The sequence below is a fragment of the Ursus americanus genome, chromosome 3 (assembly GCF_024610735.1).
Source record: "Ursus americanus isolate L20-20 chromosome 3, mUrsAme1.1.p, whole genome shotgun sequence".
Taxonomy (NCBI): Eukaryota; Metazoa; Chordata; class Mammalia; order Carnivora; family Ursidae; genus Ursus; species Ursus americanus.
In genome coordinates this window covers 12,892,482-12,912,158 of record NC_142129.1, presented here as the reverse complement: position 1 = coordinate 12,912,158, position 19,677 = coordinate 12,892,482, and the positions used below count along the sequence as shown (strand labels likewise).

At 42.0% G+C, this 19,677-nt stretch overlaps 1 protein-coding gene across 2 annotated transcripts in view; it reads left to right on the top strand.

Annotated features, from left to right (window-relative positions):
* Nucleotides 1-19,677, top strand: part of AGK (acylglycerol kinase) — an 87,300-nt gene that overhangs the window by 53,127 nt on the left and 14,496 nt on the right. For both annotated transcript variants that reach the window (XM_045792493.2, XM_045792494.2), the window contains exons 9-11: nucleotides 2,728-2,797; nucleotides 15,211-15,290; nucleotides 18,508-18,565. In XM_045792493.2, the coding sequence (XP_045648449.1) occupies nucleotides 2,728-2,797; nucleotides 15,211-15,290; nucleotides 18,508-18,565 (208 nt within the window). The remainder of the gene's footprint in view (nucleotides 1-2,727; nucleotides 2,798-15,210; nucleotides 15,291-18,507; nucleotides 18,566-19,677) is intronic.

The window sequence follows — 19,677 nt, the reverse complement described above, 5'->3', positions numbered from 1 at the left end:
GAACTTTCTGAGATATTATAAATGTTCTATATTTTGGTCATGGTGTTGGTTACATGACTGAAGGCATTTGTCAAAAAGTGTAGAACAGTATACCTAAAAGGATGAAATTTGCTATGTATGTTATATCTCACTCCATTTAACGTTAAACAAGTTAAAATATTAAAGTAATTCTTTCAAACAGATGATTCGGCTTGTTTGAGTGTTAGGGAGGAGCTGCTAATTGCTCAGTTTGATTGACATTGACAGGGACCTTCCTTGGCCACTCTTTCTCATTGTTCATTCCAATTATCTACTGACCCTTGTACTCCACCCTTGAAGTTCATTCATTTGAGACAATTTGAGTATCAGTAAGGCTAATAACTATAATGCATTGAAACATATCAAATATATTTAAAACTATGAGTTCATAATGATACTGAGAAATAAAGGTGAAAAACGCATTGGTTCTTTTTAGAGGATACTGGGATATCAGCTTATTTTGAAAATTGGTGAAGTTGAAAAATCAAGCCTTTATCCCGATTTTCTCGTATGACCTCTATTTTACAGTACCTAAATCACTGATGAGGGAAACTTTCTCTTTGTGGGTCAGATGATAAATGAGAGGGAATAATAGGATTGAAAGATCACCATTTTTGCAACTCTGTTAACTAATAAATCTAGCTATTAATTATTAATGGTTGCTACTATCACACACACACACCCCACACACACACAGGCAAACAGATTTTATGTACTTACTGATAGACGTACAGACCACTACCCCTGGAGTATTTTTGCCAAACACACCAAGCTGAATCAGATGGAGTTTTTAGGAAATGCAGGGAATGGGGACACATGTTAATACCAGGGGAATGCAATCAGTAAAACCCAGACCCTCAGCAACACAGTAAGACAACCCATTTCCTTAACAAGTAGGGAAAAGAAAAGGAGAGGGAGGGGCGCCTGGGTGGCACAGCGGTTAAGCGTCTGCCTTCGGCTCAGGGCGTGATCCCGGCGTTATGGGATCGAGTCCCACATCAGGCTCCTCCGCTATGAGCCTGCTTCTTCCTCTCCCACTCCCCCTGCTTGTGTTCCCTCTCTGGCTGGCTGTCTCTATCTCTGTCGAATAAATAAATAAAATCTTTAAAAAAAAAAAAAAAGAAAAGAAAAGGAGAGGGAATCTATAGGTCGGAGAAGACGACGTATAAGCCCATTGCAACGTGTGGATCTTATTTAGATCCAGATTTGAACAAAGAAACTGAAAAAATTTGAGTTAGTTGGGGAAATTTCAACATCGACTAAATGTTTGATGATAGGAATTATTTAAAAGTTTTAGATGTGATAATGACATTTTTTGTTTTTTTAAAAAGTCTTTTTGTCTTTTAGGAATAGAGGAATATGTCTTTTAGAGATACTTAAAGGAATATCTATGGGTAAAGTGTTCAGCTCTCTGGGATTTGCTTTGCTACAGATTGGGAGAAGTGAGTGAGAGTATGGAGAAAAAAGATCAGCTACGCATTGATCCTTGTGGAGGCTGGATGTGGAATACACAGGAATTCATGATACTGTTCTCTGTGCGTTTTTATATGCTTTGGAATTGTATAGAATAAAATCATTTATTCATCAAATACTGATTGTTCTATACCGTGCTCTGTGCTAGGCGTTAGGTTTTATATTGGTCAATAACGTATGTAAGCTATTACTAACCTTGTGGATCTTTCAGTCTCCAGCAGGAGTCAGATGATAAGGTGTGAATAACCAATGTGTATTATAAATTGTGATCTATGACGAAGGAAAATGAACACAGTTCAGTGCTAGAGAATTATAGGGAAGGGCCTCTAGGCTGGTTAGGGTAAACGGTGACATTTCAGCCAACATCTGAAGGATGAGAATAGGCAGCTATGCAGAGACAGTTGGTAAGTGACAGGAGGGTGGACAGGCTGGACAAGGAAAGTGTTTGATGTGGGTTGACTCGTTCTTTCTGTTGCAAGAGCAAATATTGTCTGGCGACTTGTTGATTTAATATTTCTTTGGCTGACTCTCCGTTTTAATTTAATGTGCGTCTGACTTCAGATCTATTTAGAGTATGAACCCTAGAACTGCTTTTAAGCCTAGCATAGTTTTTTCACATGCCCTGTACGATCATCAGTGGTACCGGCCTTTCTTACCTATGGACTTTTCAACTGGCGATCAGAATATAGATAGGAACAGTCTCGTGTCTATAAACAGAAGAATCAGCCATCAAAATTACATCCTTGTAATCCTGGAAAGTCAGAAATAGGTCTTGGGTTCCGGATCGTATTTTGCGGCAATAGCTCCAATCCTATCCTTTAGTTACCCTTTAGGTTTTTTGAGTCAAAAGAAATAATATTTTTTCAAGTGCTTGAATTTCTTTGAATGAATGAAAGATGCTGTTAATATTAAGCATCATATTTTCCAGTGATAATAGACACAGAGTAGAGATTCAATAAACGTGAAGTAAACAAATGATTGGCGCCTTGTATAAACTTCTCTTTGCCATAGCCTTCCCCTATGTTTGTATCAGTAATTCTTTTATATTCATTTGTTGTGCTGTCTGGGAGTATTTTGAAGGAATATGTCTTTTTCCTGACCTGTTAGTACTCTGGGCAGGAGTGTGTGTGTGGTGTGTGTGTGTGTGTGTGTGTGTGTGTGTGTGTGTGTGTGTGTGTGTAGGGGAGGGGTTGCTTCTTTTCCACACATGATTGTTTCCTCCCTTTGTCTTTTTAGACATATTACAGATGCCACCCTTGCCATTGTGAAAGGAGAGACTGTTCCACTTGATGTCTTGCAGATCAAGGTAAAGTCTTTTTTTCAGAGTTTGACAAAATTACCAAAGTAACGCACGCATGCGTGTTAAAGAAAAAACGATGTAACAGTTCAAATGGAGTTACAATGAAAATAATATCCTTTCCTATCCCAAGCATAACTCTCAGAGAAAAAGCGTTTTACCTGTTTATTCTGCTTGTCATCACTAGTTAATATGCTTATGATGCTACTTTTTAAAATTGTTTAAAAAAAACCCACAAAACTAAAGGTAACCATCATAACCGTCTTCAGTTGTACAGTTGATCATTAATATTTAGTCTATGAAATTGTTTTTTTTTTTTAAGATTTTATTTATTTATTCGACAGAGATAGAGACAGCCAGCGAGAGAGGGAACACAAGCAGGGGGAGTGGGAGAGGAAGAAGCAGGCTCATAGTGGAAGAGCTTGATGTGGGGCTCGATCCCATAACGCCGGGATCACACCCTGAGCCGAAGGCAGACGCTTAACCGCTGTGCCACCCAGGCGCCCCTATGAAATTGTTTTTTGATTTATCGGTTTTAGATTCTATCTCTTGACCTCTTTGTTAGAAATAAGAATTCCTCTAGATTTCGTCTGGTATAGTGTCACTATTTTTAGTTCCTCCAATGATTACCTTTGGACCACATGATTTCTCTGTCTCTGGGGGGGGTTGGGATATTAAAAGAGCCAGTAATACAAAGCCCTTGGGACAGTGACTGGTTTCACCTTACCCTGTTTGCATGGTGCCCACCTCTTGCTCTCATGCTCTGGCAAAGGTGAAACCTTTGTCCTGTCCCGTCTGTCCTTTGGAGGGGCTTGTCTTTGGATTTCGGGTTACTTGGCTGTCTTGCAGTCTCAGCTCGCTCCCTGGTGGGCTCAAGAAAAATTATGCTTTTGTAGGTTATCTGGCTTTTTCTCATTTTTTGCATGGGGTTAATGTTCTTTGTAGCTTCCTACATCCTGGATTGGAGCAGAACTTCCCACTGGGTTGTCTAACATTTTCTTGATTTGTAGATAACTCATGAATTGTTTTTAAAAAAATATTTGCTGGCTCTGCCCACTGAAAGGGCTTAGAAGCAATGACACTCCACAATAGTGGGCATACCTGGCACTCAGATTTTGGTCTCTAAATACTGTTCCCTAAGAAAAGTTACCAGGATTCTGTGAAGAGATGGCTTTCAGAGGCAAGGCAAGAACAAAGCCAAGAGCTACTCAAAAACTAATGGAGATAACCTGAAAAGACACAGGAGCTAGCCTGATGGTATCCTCTTGGCCAACTGTGGGACAGTTTGAACATCAAAAAGGATAATAATGCTAACGATTATAATGCAGTAAAATGAAGAATCTATGAGCCTACAGTTAAGAGAATTTCCAGCTTGTAAATGTAGTAGGAATGATAGTTGTTATTTTGCAATCACTAATGAAATAATTGATTCAGATAGAGAGCGTCCAATGGATGCTAAAACCATTGGATAGGAGGATCGTTGGGGAACGTATATCGACACAGTGTTAAAGCATCACAGGTTACTAAATAATTACGTAGGGGGGAAGACGTACCTGTACAGTAGAGAGACCCAGCATACACCGCCGTAACCAAGTGATTGATCCTAGCATCACCGATATCTGCCTCCTCATGTGATCTATTGAGAAGGATACAACATCACCTATGGAGTTTCTTGCCCAAAATGTCTACTTCTCTGAATCTAATGGAAACCACTGATGAGAAAAAAGTCTATCAAATCCGAATTGTGGGACATTCTAAAAACAGTTGGTCTGGTGTCTTCAAAAATGTTAGTGTCCTGAAATCCAGGAGAAGATAGTCTGTTCAAGGTTAGGGAAACTAGAGCAATATAGTTAAATCCAGTACAAAATCCTGGATTAGAAAAATGAAAAACAAGACCATAAAAGATATTATTGGAACAATCAGATATTTAATTCGGACTGTATATTAGATACATGTCAATGTTAGATTTCTTGAGAGTGACAGTAGCAATATGCCTATGTCTGTCCTTGTCTTAGGAGATGCATGTTGAAATATTTAGGGGTGAGGACCACTAAGTCTTCCATTTATTTGCAAATGATTTAAGAAAACTACAAAACATGTACACACACAGATAAAGCCAATAGGGGAAAATGTTGGCGGCTGTGGTGTGTAGTTGAGAGATATAAACGGTGTTCGTTGTTTGTTAAAGAATTTCTTGGTTTGACATTTTTCCAAAACTTTTGGAGAGAAGACCACCCAGTAGCCGTTCCGGATTCCTGATTGGAATCCTCTCTTTAAAAAGAATTTCTTTCCTAGAAAAATAGATATTTTCACTGGGTAGTAGTTAAGTAGCTATTCCTCCTTCATCAAAACTCCCCCCTTCCCCACCACCAAAGGGCAGATGCCTGAGAAAGCTAAGCCATAAAGCCAAACAGTTTTATGAATAGTGAGCCCTGTCATTTACTCAGTTTTGGTCTTAAAATGTACCAGCTACGTTCAGGTTGTCCTTTAGAGGCTCTGAACATTTTATATTCACTCAAGTTTCCCAATATCTATGAAAGAAGGTTCTATACTATGTCACGATTCCCAAACTTCAGTCTTAAGATATTGCTGTTAGTTATACAGCATTGGCCAGATGCATATTTACGATTGGTGCGCCCGTGCTCTTCCAGCCCATTTTCCTTCCGTTTTCTTTTGTTCTTCATGCAGTGATGTCTGGACTGTCCATCATGACGTCACTTGTCATGATAAAAGTGATTTAAGTTGCATTTGATTCTTTAGCATATGATAAATCCAAGTCATTCTCACAACATGGAAGGGCTGTGTGAAAGAAATTCTAGTCTAGGAAGGCAGCACAGGTGGGCATCTATGAAGATATTATCTTAAAATGTTATCACCAAAGGAGTTGAGTAGGTTATATCTCCTAATAACTAGGTGATTTACTGCTGCTTATAAATGTGTGAGAAGTAATACATTCCAGAGTAATTAGGATTTAATTGGAAATTGTTGACTGTGCTTGTATTTAAAAGTCTCGTCTCCTCTTTTTCTTCCAAATGTACTGATTTTGTGAATTGATGAAACCAGTATCAAATTTGCCACCGGCTCTGTGTATTGATGACACAGCCCAGGAAGCAGAAACCTTTAAAAATTAATTCCTAGAAAACATAGCATGACAGCCTCTACTGTGGTTTGTGAGGCACCCAGTGAAGCTGAATTTGTGTCCTCTTTCTTCCTTATTCCTGGGAATTGTTTCCAGAATATAGGGGAAAGCATTATAGGTGAAGCGTGATACCAGATTCCTCTTCTTTTAAAAAATAAACCCAAACCCGATTACACATAAATAACTGAAGAGTCTCCAAAGCTCTAGTCCTTGGAAGCTAGAATAATGCTTTATATTTAGCTTTTCACAGTATCCAGTGTGTGCTCCTAGCTCATTTGGACCTCCAGCTTAAGAGGACAAGATGTGTATTAGTATCTTATTTGACAGAGTGGAAAGAAAAAAAAGTCAGCTGGTTATCGGACTAGTCATGCTGGAGACCGAAGTAGAATCTAGATTTTCCTTCTTATGGTCCATTGCTTTTTGACTTGACCGTTTTGTCCAGGTGGTATCACTCTTGGCACTATCCCGTGACACTAAAGGGCATTTTCCCATATAGACATCTACAGAGCCTAGTACTTGACTTTAAAGTACTGAAAAGACTTATGGAAGTCTTTCTAATTCTTTTGCTCCTTCAGTTGGATTCTTAGAAACTGCCCACCCAGAACCTAAAGAGGAGGTTAGGGTTGCTGGTCAAAGTTAGAGTCTCTCCCTTTCTTCTGTCATTCCTGGCTTCCTTCTGTTAAAACCCTGACTGATCAAAACCTCAGAACTTCCAAATCCCTTCTATTTGTTTCTATCTCTTCATCTAGAATTCCTAAAATTCCTGGACTGGGTACCTATCTAGTTGACCAGAATTGTTTTCAAAGTCCCTTCAGCTTTTATTCCAACCAGCTCTCGGTTATTATTATTATTATTATTATTATTATTATTTTAGCAAACCGTTATAAAGCCATTTTCTCTTTCTAGGGGGTTCTATGACTTGGGACAACATATCTCCTTGGCTGGTAAAATCTGGCTGTATGCCTGTCTTTTTGTACCTGTTTTTCTTTACTGACCGTCCATCTGGTACTGTGTCACCGGGTTAACATCCGGTGGTATTTTGTCTCTTGGCCTCTACTCTGTCCACCTGCCCTTGTTCATTTTTCTTGTGCACCCCAACAGGGACCAGTCCGCTGCTGACCCCCAGGCCTCTCCTGGATCTTCAGGGTGCTGTGCCCAACTGGCTGATAGCTGGGCTTCTCTAGATCTTTCCACACTCATTTCCTATTGTCCAGAATTCCATCCCTTGCTAGGAATAGCACCCCAAACAATGACACCTTGAGATTACAAGGCCTTGCAACTAATCTTAACAGAATATTCCTAAAATCCGCCCCCTCCACGCCCGCGCAGTGAAGAACGAGAAAATATTCTTAGTGCACCGGTTGGGAAATCTTGAGCACTCAAACCAGGACTCCGTGAGGCACTGCATGCTTTAGACCAGCCTTTCCTGAGGAATAGTAGTTCTGCAAAATGCCTCCCAGAGAAGGCGTGCAGTTCACAGTTCAGGAAAACTGTGTGTAGTTCTCCTTTTGGAGGTTTGTAATGTATATTAACATATTAAAGATTCTAAGAAGACCTGCAGTAAACATAACTTGTTTCAAACCGAGGCATTTTGGTATTTCTGCACTCGTTTCATCATGGAATCCTCTACCATCGCTACTGTCGCTAGTTGTGACCCTTGCCCCTCCGGAGCACTTGGGGGAAATGCTCCATACCGCAGACCCACATGGTGCTGCTTCCCTCCCTGAGGCTGGAGCACCCCTTCTTCTCCCTTTTCTGTCTCTCTGGGCTTCTCCCCAACCTCCCTCAGTCTAGGCACCTTAATCTTTTATTTTTTTTAATTTATTTTTATTTGTTATTGTGTTCAGTTAGCCGGCGTATAGTACATCCTTAGTTCTTGCTATAGTGTTCCGCGATTCGCTAGTTGTTGTAACACCCAGTGCTCATCACAACATGTAGGCACCTTATTCTTTAAAATTTACCGTATGTGTCGTTTTATGTTGTATTTCCCTGGCATTGGTCTCCTTTGCTCCCCCACACCGCGTACAGTCACACCTGCTCTGTGCTTTCGTAGTCCTCGATGCCTGTCTCTGTCATGGTCGCTGTGTGTGTCTGTATACCCCCCTCGCCCCCGGAGCTCTTTGAGGGCAGGTTACTTTTTGTGTCGCTAGTCCCTATTATAGGATATGTATTCGTTAGTGATAATTCCCTGCAAAAAATGATTAGCTGTCTATCGTCCAGATGGCTCAAGGCCCTGCTGTATTCCACAACATCCACTTGGCACCCAGGAGACCGACATCCTTGCTCTGCTGGGTGAGGTGCCTCACTGTCACCTCTGTGCTCCATGCTCTTAGAAGCTGCCCCTATTAGTGTGTGATTCTCTTAGAAATCCCTCACTTGGTTTCGGTGTAGTGGGATTGAAGTGGGGCAGAGGGGAAGCACTCCCTCCCTGAGGAGACTTCGCATACTTTCTCTAGACCAGCAGTTTACAGTGTCGAGGGTTCTCCAGTTCCGAACCTTCTGCTGATACTGGTTGTACTGACGGTGTGGAGGACATCGAACTGATTCCGCCCCCATTTAGCAAGTTCTGGGAAGTTGTATGTCTAGCATGTGAACAGCTCTGCTTAGAATGTGGGCGGAGTCTTGGGCTTCGGCTGTAATTCTTTTTTTTTTTCTTTAATGTTGTTTTATTATGTTAGTCACCATACAGTACATCCCCAGTTTCTGATGTAAAGTTTGATGATTCATTAGTTGCGTATATCACCCAGTGCACCATGCAATACGTGCCCTCCTTACTACCCATCACCAGCCTTTCCCATTCCCCCACCCCCCTCCCCTCTGAGGCCCTCAGTTTGTTTCTCAGAGTCCATAGTCTCTCATGCTTCATTCCCCCTTCTGATTACACCCACTTTCTTTATCCCTTTCTTCTACTGATCTTCCTAGTTCTTATGTTCCATAGATGAGAAAAATCATATGATAATTGTCTTTCTCTGCTTGACTTATTTCACTTAGCATTATCTCCTCCAGTGCTGTCCATGTTGCAGCAAATGTTGAGAAATCGTTCTTTCTGATGGCTGAGTAATATTCCATTGTATATATGGACCACAACTTCTTAATCCAGTCATCTGTTGAAGGGCATCTCGGTTCCTTCCACGATTTAGCTATTGTGGACAATGCTGCTATGAACGTTGGGGTGCATATGGCCCTTCTCTTTACTACGTCTGTATCTTTGGGGTAAACACCCAGTAGTGCAATGGCTGGGTCATAGGGTAGCTCAATTTTTAACTTTTTAAGGGACCTCCACACTGTTTTCCAGAGTGGCTGTACCAACTTGCATTCCCACCAACAATGTAGGAGGGATCCCCTTTCTCCACATCCTCTCCAACAATTGTTGTTTCTTGACTTGTCTATTTTTGCCATTCTAACTGGCGTAAGGTGGTATCTCAGTGTGGTTTTGATTTGAATTTCCCTGATGGCTAATGATTTTGAACATTTTTTCATGTGTCTGTTAGCCATTTGTATGTAGTTATTGGAAAAATGTCTGTTCATATCTTCTGCCCATTTTATGATTTATTTGTTTCTCACGTATGAGTTTGAGAAGTTCTTTGTAGATCTTGGATACCAGTCTTTTACTGTAGTGTCATTTGCAAATATATTCTCCCATTCCGTGGGCTGCCTCTTAGTTTTTTTGACTGTTTCCTTGGCTGTGCAGAAACTTTTTATCTTGATGAAGTCGCACAGGTTCATTTTATCTTTTGTTTCTCTTGCCTTTGGAGATGTGTCATGAAAAAGGTTGCTTTGGCCGATGTCGTAGAGGTTGCTGCCTATGTTCTCCTCTAGGATTTTGATGGAGTCCTGTCTCACATCGAGGTCTTTCATCCATTTGGAGTTTATCTTTGTGTATGGTGTAAGAGAGCAGCAAGTTTCATTCTTTTGCATGTAGCTGTCCAATTTTCCCAGCACCATTTATTGAAGAGACTGTCTTTTTTCCACCGGATGTTTTTTCCTGCTTTATCAAAGATTAGTTGCCCAAAGAGCCGAAGGTCCATTTCTGGGCTCTCTATTCTGTTCCATTGGTCTGTGTGTCTGTTTTTGTGCCCGTACCATGCTGTCTTTGTGATCACAGCTTTGTAGTACAGCTCGAAATCCGGCAATGTGATGCCCCCAGCTTTGTTTTTCCTTTTCAACAGTTCCTTGGTGATTCGGGGCCTTTTCTGTTTCCATACAAATTTAAGGACTATTTGTTCCAGTTCTTTGAAAAATGCCCTCGGTATTTTGATCGGGATAGCATTGAAAGTGTAGATTGCTCTGGGTAGCATGGACATTTTAACTATGTTAATTCTTCCGGTCCATGAGCATGGAATATTTTTCCATCTTTTTGTGTCTTCCTCAATGTCTTTCAAGAGTGATTTATAGTTTCTAGAATATAGGTCCTTTACATCTCTGGTTAATTCCAAGGTAACATATGGGTTTTGGTGCTATTGTAAATGGGATGGATTCCCTAATTTCTCTTTCTTCAGTCTCATTATTTGTGTATAGAAATGCAACTGATTTCTGAGCATTGATTTTTGTATCCTGCCACATTACTGAATTGCTCTATAACTTCTAGTAGTTTGGGGGTGGATTCTTTTGGGTTTTCCATATAGAGTATCATGTCATCTGCGAAGAGAAACAGTTTGACTTCTTCTTTGCCGATTTGGATACCTTTTATCCCTTTTTGTTGTCTGATTTCTGTTTCAAGGACTTCTGGTACTATGTTGAATAATAATGGTGAGAGTGGGCATCCTTGTCATGATCCTGATCCAGCTTTTCCCCATTGAGAATGATATTTGTTGTAGGCTTTTCATAGATGGTTTTTATGAGATTGAGGAATGTACCCTCTATCCCTACACTCTGAAGGGTTTTAATCAGGAAAGGATGCTGTATTTTCAAATGCTTTTTCTGCATCAGTTGAGAGGATCACATGGTTCCTGAGTCTTTTCTTGTTGATATGATGTATCATGCTGATCGATTTGTGAATGTTGAACCACGCTTGCATCCCAGGTATGAATCCCACTTGGTCATGATGGATAATCCTTTTAATGTACTGTTGGATTCTATTAGCAAGTATCTTGTTGAGGATTTTGGCGTCCATGTTCATTAGGGAAATCGGTCCGTAATTCTCCTTTTTGATTGGGTCTTTGCCTGGTTTGGGGATCATAGAATGAGTTTGGTAGCTTTCCTTCTGTTTCTATTTTTTAAAATAGCTTTAGGAGAATGGGTATTATTTCTTCTTTGAATGTTTGGTAGAATTCCCCAGGAAAACCGTCCGGGCCTGGAGTTTTGTTTTTTGGAAGATTGTTTATCACTGACTCAATCTCTTCATAATTGGCCTGTTTAAAAAATCAATTTCTTCCTGTTTCAGTATTGGTAGTTTATAGGTTTCCAGGAAGGCCTCCATCTCTTCCAGATTGCTGAATTTATTGGCATATAGCTGTTGATAAAAGTTTCTAATAATCCTTCCAATTTCATTGGTGTTGGTCGTGACCTCTCCTTTTTCATTCATAATTTTATTAATTTGGGTCCTTTCTCTTTTCTTTTGGATAAGTCTTGCCAGTGGTCTGTCAATTTTATTGATTCTTTCAAAGAACCAGTTTCTAGTCCTGTTGATCTGCTCTACTGTACTTCTAGTTTCTAATTCATTGATTTCTGCTCTAATCTTGGTCAACTGCTTCCTCGTGCGTGGATTAGGCCTGTCCCTCTGTTGCTGTTCCAGCTTCTTGAGGTGAGAATATAAAAACTGCATTTTAGATTTTTCTATATTTTGAGTGAGGCTTGGATGGCTATGTATTTCCCCCTTAGGACTGCCTTTGCAGTATCCCATAGGTTTTGGACCATTGTGTTTTCATTCTCGTTGGTCTCCATAAATTGTTTAAATTGATTTTTGATTTCCTGGTTTATCGAGTCATTCCTGAGCAGGATGGTTCTTAGTCTCCAAGTGTTTGAGTTTCTTCCAAATTTTTCCATGTGGTTGAGTTCCAATTTCAGAGCATTGTGGTCTGAGAATATGCAGGGAATAATTTCAGTCTTTTGGTATCGGTTGAGACCTGTTTTGTGTCCCAGAACATGGTCTGTTCTTGAGAATGTTCCATGGGCATTAGAATAGAATGAGTATTCTTTGGTTCTGAGGTGTAGTGTTCTATATATATCTATGAGGTCCAACTCGTCGCGTATGGCATTCAAAGCTCTTGTTTCTATGTTGGTTTTCTGCTCCGGTGCTCTGTCTATTGCTGATAGTGGAGTGTTGAGGTCCCCTACTATTAATGTATTTTTGTCTATATGTCTCTTTATTCTGGTTAAGAGTTGGCTTGTGTATCTTGCTGCTCCCCTGTTGGGGGCATATATATTTATAATTGTCATATCCACTCGTTGGATACATCCTTTAAGAATAATATAGTGCCCTTCTGTGTCTCTAACTATAGTCTTTAGTTTAAAATCCTATCTGTCTGATATGAGAATTGCTACCCCTGCTTTCTTTTGAGGTCCATTGGCGTGAAAGATGGTATTCCATCCCTTTACTTTCAGTCTAGATGTATCTTTAGTTTCAAAATGAATCTCTTGTAGACAGCAAATGGATGGGTCATGTCTTTTTATCCAATCTGCAACCCTGTGGTATTTTATGGGAGCATTTAGGCCATTTACATTGAGACTGAATATTGAGAGATATGATTTTAATGATGCCATGTTGCCAGTAAAGTCTTTGTTTCTATAGATTGTGACTTTCTGTTATCACTCTTGGGGCCATTTTACTTTTATAGAACCCCCCTTAATATCTCCTATAGGGCTGGTTTTGTGGTTACAAAATTGGTGAATGGTGATTCTGGAAGGTCTTTATTTCTCCATCAATTTTGAATGACAGCCTTGCTGGATAAAGGATCCTTGGCTGCATGTTTTTCTCTGAAAGAGCTTTAAAAATGCTCCCCCAAACCCTTTCTCTCATTCCAGGTCTTTGTAGGCACGTCTGACGTAATTCTGATAACTTTGCCTTGGTACGTGAGAAATTTCTTTGCCCTGGCCGCTTTCAATACTGTATCCTTGGATCTAATATTTGTGACTTGCACCATGACATGACGTGGTGTAGGTTTGTTGTGGTTGAGCTTGGGAGGGGTCCTCTCTGCCTCTTGGACACGAATGTTTGTTTCCCTTGCTAGATTAGGGAAGTTTTCAGCTACAATTTGTTCAAATATCTCTTCTAGACCTCTGTTTTTCTCCACCCCCTCAGGGATGCCGATGATTCTGATATTGGAACGTTTCATTGAGTCAGTAATCTCCCGTAACCTACATTCCTGAGCGTGGATTTTTTTGAGTCCAGATTCTATTTTAGCTTTTTCTTCTACTAACCCATCCTCCAATTCGCTGATATGTTCTTCTGCCTCATTCACCCTGGCCGTCAGAGCCTCTAGTTTTGACTGCATTTGGCTCATAGAATTTTTAATTTCTGCCCAATTCGCTCTCATTTCCGCCCTTAAGGATTGTATATTCTCATTAACATTTTTGTTAATACTTTTTTCAAGTCTACACATCATCTTGACCATTGTTACTCTGAATTCCATTTCTGATAATTTGGTTATATCCATATCTATTAGTTCTGTTTCTTTGCTGGGGGGGGGACTTCTTCTCGTCATTCTGATGAGGAGAGGTTGCGGGGTTGTCCAGAGCCCAAATTATTGACTGGGACCCAGGCAGTGCGCCCTTGTTTTATAGGGACCTTAGGGATGTGGGCTTCTTGATTTTTCAGCCTGCCTTCTGGGGGAGGGCCCTGCCACGCTGATACTCAGGCAACCCTCTTGGGTAGAGTCTCCATGTCCCCTGCGAGGGGGGATGGGGATGGGCACACTGTGAGCCAGTCTTTCCAGGCTTTTGTTCTCTGGCGGCTTTCCCTGGCAGTTTGCTGTGCCTCTTCTGAGAGTCAGAGCAGCAATGGCTGAATCTCAGCCTCTGTCCCAGAACAGAGGGATCGTGGACCGTTCTCCACTGATGTTCTGGGCACTTTAACTCCGTTACTGTTGGTGCTGCTCAACCCTGCAGCGTCCCGGGATGTGCGCCCCACACCCGGCGTCCCTCACTTCCAGGGCCGGCGCGTCTCTGTCCTTTGTGTTTCTAACGCCGCCAGCCGCCAGCCGCCCCGCACGCGCGCTCCCGGATCTCCCGGTCTCAGTCTGGATCCGGTGAGCGCACCGGGATTCCGGGGTTCCGCGAGATGCCTGGTGGCGCGCGCACCGGGCTCACGGTCTCAGTTTGCTCTCTCGCAGGTGCCGGTCCGCGAGTCCGCCCGCTCCCCAGTGCAGGTGGCTACCGCTTCCCGGTGCCCGAACGCGGCGGCTCCCTCCCCTTCTGTTTATCTTCCGATATCTGTGCGCAGTTTCACGGCTCCCCGCTTCGTACCTCAATACTCAGCGCTGGAGATGTTCATTTGTTGAGATCCAGATGTATCTTCCTGCGTCTCAGGCTGATTCCGTGGTTGTTCAGGCTGGTCTGATACCTATCCAGCTCGACTCAGGGGACCGGCTGAAAAAGGGGTCCCCTACTCCTCTGCCATCTTAACTCTCGGCTGTAATTCTGAGCTATGGGAAAAGGACCTCTTACAATCTTGATATATATATGTGTGTACACACACACACACACACACACGCACACTTTAAGGAAGGTCCATTATGAACTCTCAAAGACAGTGGCTCTATTGTGTATGTTTTCTACATATGAACTCACAGATCTATTAGTAACTCACTGATTGTAATATGCACTATTTTGCCATAAAGCATTGGACTAAATTTGAATCACTTTTTATTCTGATTTGTGATGACAGATACCTGGCTGTAGTTTTAGATATTCAGGTGAAACATTCTAGAGTACCAGGATTCTCCTCTTACTTGAGAGTGCTTGGACCTCTAAAGAGAATGCAGGCTTATATTAGCATTGCCTTGAACAAGTCTCTGAGAGAGAAGAAATTCTGGCCGACCCGACTACTGATTGGCTGAAGAGCCAGCATAGTTAGGTACTTGGTAATTTACTTCATAGTCTGAAGTACGATATTATGTTCCCTGGCCAGCAGATTCATGAGGCCTACTACAGACAAATTTATTTTACAGTGTGGTTTACTCAAGTCCTTTAAGTGACTATTCAGTTAATTTCTGAGATTTTGAATATCCTTTTTTAGAATTTGGTTTGAGGAAGAGTAGGCCGTGAACATTTGCTGGGTACTTTGCTGTAGAGTGTTCCAAGTTACTGTAACCATTAATTTAAAATGAATGTATTTAACTTCCAGGGTGAAAAGGAACAGCCCGTGTTTGCAGTGACCGGCCTTCGATGGGGATCCTTCAGAGATGCTGGCGTCAAAGTTAGCAAGTAAAGTACTGATGTGGGATGATTTTTTTAAAAAGAAATTCTTTTTCTCATCTAGGAAGAAATTTGCTGGGCCTGGAAGTTGAATTACTTATGAATAATAGAGGTAGAGGTTTAGATCTTACACACAGAAAGGCTGGGGAAGGTTCCTGTTTCCTCTGCTCGGTAGTAAAGCGGCGGACGTGGTATTTGAGCGCAGGTCAGGCTCACGCTGGACCGGAGCTGCCTGGCATCCTGCTGGGGCGCCAGCCTCTTACAGCCCTGGAAGATGCCCTGAGAGGTGTTCTTGTCCAAAGCCTGGTGGATCGAGAGACAGCAGGGTGCCTCTGTCAGAAGGAAAAACGGGGGATGCCTGGCTGTGTTGTGAGTTGGAAGAAAGAGGCCTGTCGTGGCGGTGAGGAGAGGGCCATGGCTGGCTTCCGTGGGAATGGACTTCGTTTCCGAGAGATCATGATGCCGAATGAAACTTGGCTTGGAAAGTGGCTATGCCGTGTTCTGTTCCCAGTGGAAGGTGGTGCGGGCACAGGCTTCCTGAGGGGGGACTGACTCCGTATCTGGTGGGTAGTGCTTTCTCTTTACCTTTTATTAACAGCGGGCTCATAATTTAGTATGGTTTAAATGAATTATGATTATCTCACAGCTTTTATCAAGAAGACTCCTCTTTCCCCTCGTAGGCTTTCCTGCCACACTTTCTTTATGGACATTCCTTTTCCTTGTCTCACTTTATTTATTTATTTATTTTTTAAGATTTTATTTATTTATTCAACAGAGATAGAGACAGCTGGCGGGAGAGGGAACACAAGCAGGGGGAGTGGGAGAGGAAGAAGCAGGCTCATAGCGGAGGAGCCTGACGTGGGGCTCGATCCCAGAACGCCGGGATCACGCCCTGAGCCGAAGGCAGATGCTTAACCGCTGTGCCACCCAGGCGCCCCCCTTGTCTCACTTTATTATTCCTGCTACAGAGTTCTCAAGAGTGGAATGCCAAGGAGAGTTGTGCTCTATTGTATTACACGCTGCACTGTTGAGCGTTTCACATTGTTTTTATTTGTAAGTTGGCCATGATTACCTTGATTCCACAAATCACCTTATGGTGTTTTTTAATTTTTTTAAATTTTATTTGAGAGAGAGAGTGTGCACAAGTGTGGGGGGGTAGTTCTAGAGACAGAAGCAGACTCCCTGCTCAGCGGAGAGCCCACAGCAGGGCTTGATACCAGGACCCTGGGATCATGACCTGAGCCAAAGGCAAACACTTAGCCAATTGAGCCACTCAGGCGACCCAACAAATCACCTAATGTTGTATCTGTGATCTTGAATACCAGCAACTCACCAAGAGGAATTGCTTAGTTTTCCCTGAAAAAGTCTGGTGAGAACAAATTGCTTCCTGAAATGTGTTAATCAACAACTGAGCACTGGCATAGGTCAGCCCCTCTAGGATTATCTCACATACTTGCCCCTATTTTGATTGATTTTTGAACGATGAATTTTAAAATTTTGGTGGCGATTATCTGACACCTCGACTGGGACCTTCCATTGAGTCCCTCTGTGTGCCGTGGGAGAAACAGCAGGCATGCAAGAAATGATTTCCTAGCTGGCCATCAGGCTACAAGCATAGCGTCACGCTGTGCCATTGGTAGAGATGAGTGGAACTCTGGACAGTTAGGAATAAACTGCCTTTCTCTCTGACTAGCTGGGAAATGAAGCAAATCTTATTATGTAAGCTTAGAAAAAATCAGATGATCGAGGCCCTCAATAGTAGCATCACTGTATGAACCTGAATAATATTTAGCATGGCTCCCCATTGCTCGTGGGGTTCTAGCTAACCTCCTTATTCTGGCATTCAGGGACCAACTTGATCTGTCATTTACTTTTAAGTCTTTAATGTGGCTACTGTTCTCTGTTTCCTGTGCCTTTGCTACTCCTCTTGCTTAGAATGACTTCTTTCCCTCCTTCATGGCCCCATAACCAAACCTCTTTCTTTTTTTTTTTTTTTTTTTAAGATTTTGTTTATTTATTTGACAGAGAGACAGCCAGCGAGAGAGGGAACACAAGCAGGGGGAGTGGGAGAGGAAGAAGCAGGCTCCCAGTGGAGGAGCCCGATGTGGGGCTCGATCCCAGAATGCCAGGATCACGCCCTGAGCCGAAGGCAGCTGCCTAACGACTGCGCTACCCAGGCGCCCCTAAATCTCTTTCTAAATCCCACGCCCTTACTTTGCTCTTGTGCCCTCCATTATGCAGGCCTGGTTGCCCCGATGATTTTTTGTCCTAAGTGGTTTCTTGTCCCTTCTTGACTCTCCTCACTGATAAATAGCCATCAGTTGACACCGATATGTATATATGGTCATTTATTGTTTTCTGTTACTTTTTTGGGCTTTATTTTCTCACATTATAAGCCTTCCAAGGCAGGAATTTTATACTCTTCTGTTTTCTTCACATACATAGTAAATGCTGTGTAAATACATATTGATCAGAATCAAATACGGAGCACTTAAGATGAGCTGGTAGGGGACAGAGATAAATTTTAAGAGAGGAATCTATTTTATGTCACTTTTCTAATTCCCGGTAGGCATCTTTCTCTCTACACGAGCTTTTATGTATTTAGCAATATACAGTAGACCCTCTTCGTTCCCAGATTTCACATTTCCCGTTTTGAAGCTGCGTAACACGAGTAATGTGATGTTAGGCTCATTTACAGACTGCGTGTGTGTGTGTGTGTGTGTGTGTGTGTGTGTGTGTGTGTGTGTGAGAACATGACGTACAGGATCCAGTCGCTTAGCGTGTGAGTCACACACCAGACCACCCAGCATCTGCAGCTCATTGTGGCTTCATCCTCCACTCATTGCTCTTGTGAACGTAGACTCTGCCACGTTCTGTGGTTGAAAGTGTATATTACACTGATACCTGTGAATTGAGAGCCAGGGACGCGCTGATTATGTGTTTCTTGTAAATTGCAAGGATCTGTCCGCTGTGTAACTAATTACGCACTATTTGACACGACTTTGAAATGCAGATTAAAAACTCAACTGTCCTACTTTTTTCTGCTCAAGCACAGCCCCCGGGCCTCCAGAGCTGTGAGGAGAGAGTAGTTCACAGTACACCCCTCACGCTGGAGGTGATTGTGAAGAGTACCCACAGTAGAGGTGCAGTTTTAACGTACTGTCCTTCATCAACGTTGATGGTTCTCTTAATGTTCTAATCACATTTTTGTCTGGATCTTTCTCAGGTACTGGTATCTCGGTCCTCTAAAAACCAAAGCAGCTCACTTCTTCAGCACTCTTAAGGTAAATGCAGTTTACACTGTAGAAATTTGCCCTTTGTTATTTTGTTGTTACTCTGTGATGTGTGAACTTGGATTCTTAAAAATTCCCTGCTACAGATACATATGACATGTTCCAAATGGGGGGTATTTACTTAGATACGAATGCAGGAAGCATTCCTGTTAGATAAGCCATCATCCCTCATCTGCCAGCTCAGTCCCTCCCTCACCAAACTCATACTTAACTTCTCTTTGATATTCCACTTCCTTTTGCTTATTTATTCACTCACTCTTGCCAGACAAACCTGGAGCAGAATCACCTATACCTCCTCAGTTATTTGTAAGGGTTTCTATGTTAGTATCTGGAAATGAAGATTTGCATCCAAATGTATGTAACGCAACAGGCTTTTGTATAATAGAGTAGGGTTCAAACTGTGCCAGCAAAATATGGGTAGTGGTTACCATCTTGGACAGTACAAATAGAGAATATTTTCAGTGTCGGAGAACATTCCATCAGGCACCGCTACTATAGCCTGTCCACTGAAAAGTGTTGGCATAGAGAAAAGCTGAGCGGTGTATATTAATGAAAATGCTAGTAGCAAAGTCATCCTTATCTGTGGACGACATCCTGTGTTCAGCTTTTATGCAAATCAAAGCAGTATATTCAAAAGTTGGCAGGTCAATCTGAAAATTGGCAGATGAAGTTTGTAGTGAAAATACTGGTTCTTATGTTAATGTTCAGAGCATCAAGTGTTTTTCTTATTATAAAAGTGTTGTATGTCCATCGCAAAACATCTTGAAAACGTAGCTCCCCTTGCCTTCTAAATAATTACTTGTTGTGTTAAAGAAATGTAAAAAATAAAACCCCTAAGTACTGGGGGTAGCCAGTTTACATGATTATGAACATGAACTTGGAGGGCAATGCCTTTCTACACTGAAGGCAGACCGTTTTAGTAAAATGCATGGTTACTCTTGCTTAAGGGAGTGATTTCAGTGGTGGTGTGGTGAGTGCAGCAAGGGAGAGTAGAGTAGCTACTTTTTTAAGGTGTGGAGTCAGGGAGAATGGAAACTCTTGCCGCCATTTCTTTAGCAAACAGTTACTAAATATCTGGTGTGGCCAGCCCTGCTATCAGCTTG